The following is a 9005-nucleotide window of genomic DNA, read 5'->3' on the forward strand; positions in this document are numbered from 1 at the left end:
TTATTAATATTTTTGTAAATGAAAAAAGTCAACATGTAGTTTTGTAATTATTTTCATTTTTTTTGTTAAATGGTGTAATTTCCTCATTAAATTTAGAGGAAATTAGGCCCAGCACCACTAAAAGCCTACTTAATCTCAATTTTACTATCCGGCCTATATCCTTTTTTTTACGATCTTCATCTTCTTTCTTGCACATTTCTTCTTTTTATTTTCTTTTTTTACTGTTACAATATATCATTAATATGGTTTAACTTTCTAATCAATTAGTGTTCTTCTTTTCGTCTAAACTTATTTTTAAAAATAGCAAATCCTAGAAACTTCTTCTCCTCCGTTCAATCGTTACCAAATCAGGCCTCCAATCCCCCGAGTCATCCGCCGCAGTTGCCGTTGAGTCTGATTTGGTTACTACGATGCCGCCGTTGCTCCGCTTTCTCCATCACGTCATCGTTGATCCGTTGCTTATAAACATCAGGTATTATTGATTTGAAAGAATTTCATTATAATTAAAGTCACTGATTTATGATAGATTTTGTAGAAGTCACCGATTTATTGTAACTTTTTCAATTTTCTGCAAATCGTTTTGGTATTTGAGCTGTTATTTTATCAATTGAAGCTGTTTTGGTTTTTTTTATGTATAATAGCATTTGGATTGTGTGATTTAATGACCATTTGTTTGATGTGTTTTATTATTTCTGCTACAATGTTGAATACTTGATGTTTATAATCAGACGAATAATTGAAAAGGCAAGAAACAATATTATTCTTATTTTCATTGCGGCCTGACAAGTGCTTAATTTTTTTAATGGGCATATGATCATTTAGATTCAAAATTACACATCATAGATTTTCCAAACTTTCATTAGCTTCTTAATTACACAATGGTCTATTATTAGTATTATGACATGCTCTGAAGTTTTGAGTATTATGCTTAAAGTGATGTTTTAATCTATTTATTATATTCCATGTTTGATGTATTTTATTCTTTCAATCCTAAATGCAGCTAATGTTTTGATTGACTATTCTGCTAATTTGTTATTGTGTTGTTTAGCTTGTCAAAACATGCATTGAAATCTTGTTGTATGTTATTAGAAGGAATGACTTTTATTTGATGTTGTAATTATATTCAGTTACCTTATTATACGTATTTCCATCGAGTTTGTCTTTTTTTTTTATGCGTTTGACCTGGTTGGTTGCCCAAGTGAGAATTGAATCTTCTTTTTCCAGCTACCTTTGAAGTTATCTTCTTTCATAATATTCTTTTATTGTTGGCTAACTAATGGTTTACTAATGGTACACCAATAATTTTAGTGAATTAAGTAATAATTCATTTTAACATTTTATAATTTAAAAATAAAAAATAATAATTTGATTTTTAAGTAAACCGATAGTATACCATTAGTAAATTGTTAATGAACTTACAGTAAATAGATGTTTAGTAAACCGTTAGTCTACCGTTAGTAAACTGAAATCGTATTTTTGCAAATAAAAAACATATTTTTGTAAAAAAAATTGGTCAATCCGTAAATTTTAACTAATTTTGGTCAAAAGATATTTTTAAGAATAAGTAGGTATTTGATTGGTATTTGTCTAAAAATCCCTTAAATTTATAAAAGTAAGGCATCAAACCAAGTTATCCTATATTTTATTGAGTAGGTCAAAAAAAAAAAATTCGAATGCATATTTGCAGCTGGATGATAATAATTTGGTCTCGGACACATTTACCATTTACACACTTAAACTCATCTTTTTGTATAACTTATTTTCAGGTGTCTTTGTAAATATGGAGATTGAGTTCTTGCACTTTCATTTTTCAATGTAAGTCCTTTTGTTAACGTGTGTAGTACACGTTTTAATGAAAATAAATATTCATTTTTGTATTTGATACATAACAATTAAGTCTCTGTATTTTTATTTTTATAGAAATTAGGTCTCTCCACTTTTATTTTTATACAAACAAGAAGCAAGGTGCCTGTAATTTTTTTCCCATAGAAAAAAACCCAAATTTGTTTTAATAAATATTTTAAAAGTATGTAATTTATCTATCTATAATATAAGATGGTGATGCAATTTAATTAATTTTTAATAGAATTTAAATTAACAATTAAAATAAAAAATTAAGGTAATAAAATGATTATTATACAGTTGATGATGAAAATCGTATTCATTTGGTGTCGCATTTGAAAGAAGATCTCTTTTGTAGACAGCAAATGTCAAAATAACACCAAGGCGACCGGATTTAAGTAGTCTAAAAGGAGCAGTCAAAACTCCTGTTCCGGTTTCCGTAGCACCTCCAAATAACAGGGGTCAAGGTCGGCCAGTGAGACGATGGGGGATAAGCTTCATCGTCGACGCAAGACATCTCAGAGTCTTCCTGCATGTATACATATGAGAAGAAGCTATGAAATAAGTATCAACACTGGTGAATCTAAGATGCAAGAAATCAAGCATTTAGTTAGGGATATGAAGTAATAAGCATTGCAAATTATGGTAGTAGTAAATTAAAATTTTAGTGTTTCCCAATTTATTTGACCCATAAATAAGATTAGTATAGAAATCTGGTTTCTAGTTTTGCAAATGCAAACTGTTTACCACCAAACCAAAAATCCCATTTCCTAATCTTCTAGAAAAATATTTTGTTTTGAAAAGTAAGAAAATATTACATGTTGTAATTTTGTTTAAGTTAGAACACTCAAATTTCAATGCAAAGAAAATAAACACATGATGACATGATTATTTTGTCATTCTATTAACACAAACTTTCCCACCAAACTCTCTCAGTTAGTTATATCATATATTAGAAATCTTTAGAGTTTTCAGAATTGCTCTGATTAATACAAAACAAGAGCAAAATCTATTATTTAACAGTGGTCATTGTGTTATATAAATGCTTAGTACTAAAGCAGTTTTTGTGGAAGAAAAATTGGAAATGCAAAAGATGGGATGTTTTTATCTTACAGCTTTTCTTTTTGTACTAGTAAACTTGTCGGAATCTTCTCCGTTGATTATGATGACTTCAGATGTTAATGAGGTCTCCGGAAAGTCTTTTGATTATATCGTAGTTGGGGGTGGCACCGCAGGTTGTTCCCTGGCGGCAACTCTTTCGGAGAAATTCTCTGTTCTTTTGATCGAACGAGGTGGCTCTCCTTATGACATTCCGTTGCTATTGCATAAGAGGTACTTCTTTTTCCCTGCTCTTCAAATTGGTGATCGGTTTTCGTCGGTGGCTCAAAGCTTTGTCTCTCGAGATGGCGTTCCAAATATCAGAGGGCATGTGCTCGGCGGAACTTCGGTGATAAATGCCGGCTTCTATAGCAGAGCTACTGATGATTATGTTCACAGAGTCGGGTGGGATGAACAACTGGTGAAACAGGCTTATGAGTGGGCCGAATCAAAAATCGCCTTCAAATTACCTGAACTTGCCCCTTGGCAATCTGTCTTTAAATTTGGTCTGCTCGAAGCTGGAGTTCTTCCATTCAATGGATTTAGTTTGGAACATATTGAGGGAACAAAAATTGGAGCGACTATCTATGATGAATATGGAATAAGACACCCCTCGTCCGATCTTCTCGTAGCGGGAAATCCAAAAAATATTATGATTCTGTTGAATGCAACCGTAAAGAGTATCATTTTCGATGGAACTGGTATGCAAATATAAAAGATTTATCAACTAATTTGCTTTCGAGTGTACGTTTTGCTATTTATTTCCATTTACAGAAAACCTTCTGAAACTTAAACCCCAAATTTCCAGCATTTTTTTTATTAAAACAATATATAATCGTCGTTTCTTGTTTCAGAATTTTTCATATCAACAATTTTATTTCCGTTCAACATAGACAATAGTTACTTCATCATATTCTTGGACTATGTTTTTCAATTTTTTTTATCAAGTTCTATTATTCTGATTTTCTGGAATTTTATTTTTGTAACCTTTTATAGATATTATAAATTCATCAATCTCCATTTTAATGTTTTCGTGCAACATATAAATAGTTGTAGGATGATCAATCTGATAATGAGTTCTTATACAGATAATGAGAGGACAGCTCGTGGCATTCGGTTCATCAAGAGTGGTAGCAAGACTGATCAAATTTATGAAGCTTACATAAATCAACGACACGAATCAAGTTCGCGGGGAGATGTTATATTATGCGCAGGAGCATTAGGAAGTCCCCAGATACTAATGTTAAGTGGCATCGGACCAAAAAAGCATCTTCAGAATTTCAATATTCCTCTTGTGCTACACCTGAAAGGAGTTGGCCGACTAATGCAAGACAATCCGGCTATCTTCTTTCGAGGAGAAAACAAAACAAACTATCGGCCAACCGAGCCACCTCAAGTAGTAGGTATTGCAGAAGACTTCAAATTCATTGTTGAAGGCATCATCGAACCAAGAGGCTTTAATGCAGCAGGTACCCTTCTTGCCATCAAGCTTGCAATTCCACAATCCACGGGATGGCTAAAATTGAACAACACAGATCCTCGACAAAATCCTATAGTAAAATTCAATTATTTTTCAAAGGAAAAGGACTTAGAAAACTGTGCAAAGATGGTTCAATTGCTGCGAAAGGTATCAAGGTCTAAATCCGTTGTTACGTTCCTCAGGAATGAACTTCAGAATAATTTGACAGGTTCCATGAGCTCTGATAGCCCGAGAAATTTCTGCAAAAACAATGTAATGACATTTTACCACTATCATGGAGGTTGTACGGTTGGATCGGTTGTTGATAAAGATTACAAAGTGTATGGAGTAAAGAATTTGAGAGTTGTAGATGGATCAACTTTTTTAGAAACACCAGGAACAAATCCAATGGCTACTCTATTAATGCTAGGAAGGTACCAGGGCAGCAAAATCCTAAGAGGCAGGGAGAAAGAATTCAGCAATTAATTGTCACAAACAACTATACTTGTACTATGAGGGACATAATTCAGCATAGGCAATTATCTTATTATATATGATCAACAAAAATAAAATAAAACAATAACAGTTTTTTAATTAATAAAATGTATCACCAAAAATGAATAAACAGTAAAGTATTAAACATGAGAAACTTAAAAAAAATAGAAATTGGATGTTTACTCTATTATTTTTCTACTTTATTTTACTATTAGATGGAAATAAGGAATAATTACTAAACCCCTCCGGAGGTAAGAGCTAATTAACTAAATCCCTCCTCATGTCTTAAAAATATCAAATTGTTTGAAATAAAATTTATTTTAATCCCTAAACTTATTTTTCTTTTAAAAAATCATAAAAATCAAATAATTTTTTTTATATATATATGTAATTACATGATGGATCTCGAGATGAAGTGGATGTTCTAATGAGTGTTGAGATCAGGTTACTGCTAGTCCGAGAGGCGGGTGATGTATTTGCAATGACAAAAGGTAGATGGGCTTGTGTTGTTAGGCCCAGAATTCATTCCGATACTTAGTGAGGATAATAAGGTAATTGAACTAGTAAAAATAAAAATAATAGGAAACTATTGAGAAGTGGCAGTGTTACCCTTTTATAGACCATTCAATGAGACTTTTACTTCCTTGAAAATGTGAGATTTTACATCGTATTCCATCATTAATCCCCTTATAGATATCTGGATTACCTAGCCATTTATGTCTAGTGTTGGTTGTGATGCGGTTGGGTGGTAGAAGAGTACCGGTTCCCGATTAGTGTTAGGCTATTCGGGTTTTAGAGGTACATCTAGGTGTAGGTGGTTTCTAAACCCAGATGTTACCTCTAAAATCCGAAGGTAGTTTATGCTTATCTTACTTTTCGAGACTCTCTTTTCTCTTGGTATATATTATACCCTCGATTTTTTGGGGTGATTCCGGATTGGAGCATTGCTCGAATCCAAAAATCACCTCGAAGGCTAGAAGGGAAGGCTGAGAAGTGATTATGATTGGCATTCACTTGCCTAGCACTTCTTTTGGAAGGAATGCCAACTTTAATAACTGTTTTAGCCTTCTTAGTTCCTTCGGCAATATTAGTACGTATCTGATGCTTTCAATAAAACGACCTGATTGCGAATAGCATGATCAATAGAGTTAGAATCAAGATTTGAAAATTTAATCATGTCCGTAGACGGAGAATGGTGGTAATTTGAGATTCTTTTCGTCGAGAGCGATGTTCTTCATAGCAATCATTATCATCCTTGGAGTATATGAAATTCTGGGTAGCAGGTTTTGATAATTTAGAAAACAAAGACTTCAAAATGCAATTATGCTGAAAGTCTTATCTTTATTTTGGCAAGGCTATGGCTCTAATATTATACTATGAAAAATAAATACAATAACATAAAATGATTTATAAAATCTGCCGGCCTTAAATGTCCAGATTATTCCTTTGACATTGTGGTCATTATATTATATAAATGCAACCATTCTTTAAGCTTTCCTAAGCAATCCTTATAGAAAAAAAACTAAAAATAAAAAAGATGGACTGTATATTTCTTACAGCTTTTCTCTTTGTACTACTAAACTGGTCAGAATCTTCTCCCTTGCTTCAAGGTACAATATCTAAATCGACTATATATTTTTAATGACATTGATACACTCCGTAATTGTTGTAATAGCTTCTGTTTTGGTCTCAGATATGATCATGACTTCAGATGTTAATAAGGTCTCAGGAAAGTCTTTTGATTATATCGTAGTTGGGGGCGGCACCGCAGGTTGCTCCCTAGCGGCAACTCTTTCGGAGAGATTCTCCGTTCTTTTAGTCGAGCGAGGCGGCTCTCCTTATGAAAATCCGTTGATATTGAATAAAATGTACTCTTCTTTTGCTCTTAGTCAAACTGATATGGCTCAAAGCTTTATCTCTCGGGATGGCATTCCGAATCTCAGAGGGCGAGTTCTCGGAGGAACTTCGGTGATAAATGGCGCCTTCTATAGCCGAGCTAGTGACGAGTATGTTCAAAGAGTTGGGTGGGATGAACAACTGGTGGAACAAGCTTATGAGTGGGTTGAATCAAAAATTGCTTTCAAACCACATGAGCTTACCCCTTGGCAATCTGTACTTAAATTTGGTCTGCTCGAAGCAGGGTTTGTTCCCTTCAATGGTTTTAGTTTGGAACATATTGAGGGAACAAAGATTGGTGCGACTATTTATGACGAATATGGAATAAGACACCCTTCATCAGAACTTCTAGGAGCTGGAAATCCACGACATATCACAGTTCTTTTGAATGCAACTGTAAAGAGCATCATCTTCTATAAAAACGGTATGCAAATATAAAAGTATCGGTCAACTTTCCTTCCTCGTTTCGCTGTCTTTTTTGTTTAAATAAAAGCTTAAAAAGTTCACAAACTTTATGTTTATACATATTCTTATATAAGTATATAATTTTGTTTTTCTTATTTGAGAATATTTCATATCCGCATTTTCTTGGTGCGACGTGGACTATAGTTAGTTTATTATTATGTTTTATAAAAATTTATCAAGTACTATATTTGGTGCTTCCTGATTTTGAAATTCTAAAATAGTATACTTGTAGTTTCATCAATTTTCATGTTAACATATTCGTGCAACATAATTGTACGACAGTCATTCTGATAACGCCTTCTTGTAAAGGAAATGAGAAAACAGCTCATGGCATTCGGTTCATCAAAAGTGACAGCATAACAAATCAGATTTATGAAGCTTACATAAATCAACCACCTGATTCTAGTCCACGGGGAGATGTTATATTGTCGGCAGGAGCATTAGGAAGTCCTCAGATACTAATGTTAAGTGGAATCGGACCAAAAAAGCATCTTAGAAATTTCAATATTCCACTCGTGTTACACCTGAGAGGAGTCGGTCGAGAAATACAAGACAACCCGGCTATCGCGTTTCAAGCAGACAACATAGCAAATTATCAACTAACAGAGTCACCTCAAGTAGTCGGCGTTGCGAAAGACTTCAAATTCATTGTTGAAGGCTTCATCGCAGCAAAAGGTTTTAATGCAACAAGTACTACTCTGGCCAGCAAGCTTGCATTTCCACAATCCACAGGGTGGCTAAAATTGAACAACACCGATCCTAGACAAAATCCTATAGTGAAATTCAACTATTTATCAAAGGAAAAAGACTTGGATGATTGTGCAAAGATGGTTCAATTGTTGCGTAAGGTATCGAGTACAAAACCGGTTGTTATGTTCCTCGGGAATGAACTTCGGACTAATTTCACAGGTTCCATGAGTCCCGATAACCCGAGAGATTTCTGCAAGAAAAATGTAACAACATTTTATCACTATCATGGAGGTTGTACCGTTGGATCTGTTGTCAATGATGATTACAAAGTGTATGGAATAAAAAATTTGAGAGTGGTAGATGGATCAACCTTCTTAGAATCACCAGGCACAAACCCAATGGCTACTGTGTTAATGCTAGGAAGGTATCAGGGTGTCAAAATTTTGAGAAATAGGGAGCAATATTAGTTCTACAATTAATTGTCACAAAAAAAATATCGTTGTACTCTTAGTCTTAGATATACAATTCAGCCTAGGCCAGTCTTATAATATTTGATTATGTAATTGTTATTGTGGAGCGTAATACTAATATTTTATTTAAGATAACATCACAAAAATTATTCATTATCTAACTTAAAAAATTGTGAATAAAAGTTAGATCAATATATAATGACAACGACTGGAATCAAATTAATCTTTATTTAGCTAAAGGAGGTTGATTTAGTATTTTGATCAATAAAAAGTAGAACTAAACTAATATTTATTGATTTAATTAATAAAATATATCACATAAAATACAAACTTTTTTTATTGGATACATAACATACGAACTTAGTAAAATAATATTGAAAATGATAGGCTTAGCCATCAAAAGGCTCATGTATTTTTCAATTTTTATATGTCTAGTCCCTCTTCAAAATTTGTTATCCAATAGATCACTTAACTATTCGTTTTTTACTTAATGTGTCTTTTCATGGAAGGAAGTTATGAGCGTGTATAGCCTAGACGAAAAGTGATTAACTTCTAATTCGAAAATGACAAAAAATCTCAATACTTCCATT

At 33.1% G+C, this 9005-nt stretch overlaps 2 protein-coding genes across 2 annotated transcripts; both read left to right on the forward strand.

The window, feature by feature from the left end:
- Nucleotides 1-2773: 2773 nt before the first annotated feature.
- LOC130014440 (protein HOTHEAD-like) lies at nucleotides 2774-4951 on the forward strand. The gene is made up of 2 exons (XM_050381438.1): nucleotides 2774-3641; nucleotides 4029-4951. The coding sequence occupies exons 1-2, from the start codon at nucleotides 2885-2887 to the stop codon at nucleotides 4883-4885; spliced, it is 1614 nt and encodes a 537-aa protein (XP_050237395.1). The 5' UTR covers nucleotides 2774-2884; the 3' UTR covers nucleotides 4886-4951.
- A 1410-nt stretch (nucleotides 4952-6361) lies between these two features.
- LOC126687076 (protein HOTHEAD-like) lies at nucleotides 6362-8550 on the forward strand. The gene is made up of 3 exons (XM_050381440.2): nucleotides 6362-6504; nucleotides 6588-7214; nucleotides 7565-8550. Exons 1-3 carry the CDS (start codon nucleotides 6432-6434, stop codon nucleotides 8410-8412), a joined length of 1548 nt encoding a protein of 515 aa, XP_050237397.1. The 5' UTR covers nucleotides 6362-6431; the 3' UTR covers nucleotides 8413-8550.
- The last annotated feature ends 455 nt before the right edge of the window (nucleotides 8551-9005 follow it).

Source organism: Mercurialis annua, linkage group LG6, assembly GCF_937616625.2.
Source record: "Mercurialis annua linkage group LG6, ddMerAnnu1.2, whole genome shotgun sequence".
Classification (NCBI taxonomy): domain Eukaryota; kingdom Viridiplantae; phylum Streptophyta; class Magnoliopsida; order Malpighiales; family Euphorbiaceae; genus Mercurialis; species Mercurialis annua.

Excerpts from the sequence above, each read along its gene's own strand:
- LOC130014440 (XM_050381438.1), top strand. The coding sequence starts at position 2,885 with ATGCTTAGTACTAAAGCAGTTTTTGTGGAAGAAAAATTGGAAATGCAA. Across the intron at positions 3,642-4,028 it reads TATCATTTTCGATGGAACTG|ATAATGAGAGGACAGCTCGT; the intron begins GTATGCAAATAT and ends GTTCTTATACAG.
- LOC126687076 (XM_050381440.2), top strand. The coding sequence starts at position 6,432 with ATGGACTGTATATTTCTTACAGCTTTTCTCTTTGTACTACTAAACTGG. Across the intron at positions 6,505-6,587 it reads ATCTTCTCCCTTGCTTCAAG|ATATGATCATGACTTCAGAT; the intron begins GTACAATATCTA and ends TTTTGGTCTCAG. Across the intron at positions 7,215-7,564 it reads CATCATCTTCTATAAAAACG|GAAATGAGAAAACAGCTCAT; the intron begins GTATGCAAATAT and ends CTTCTTGTAAAG.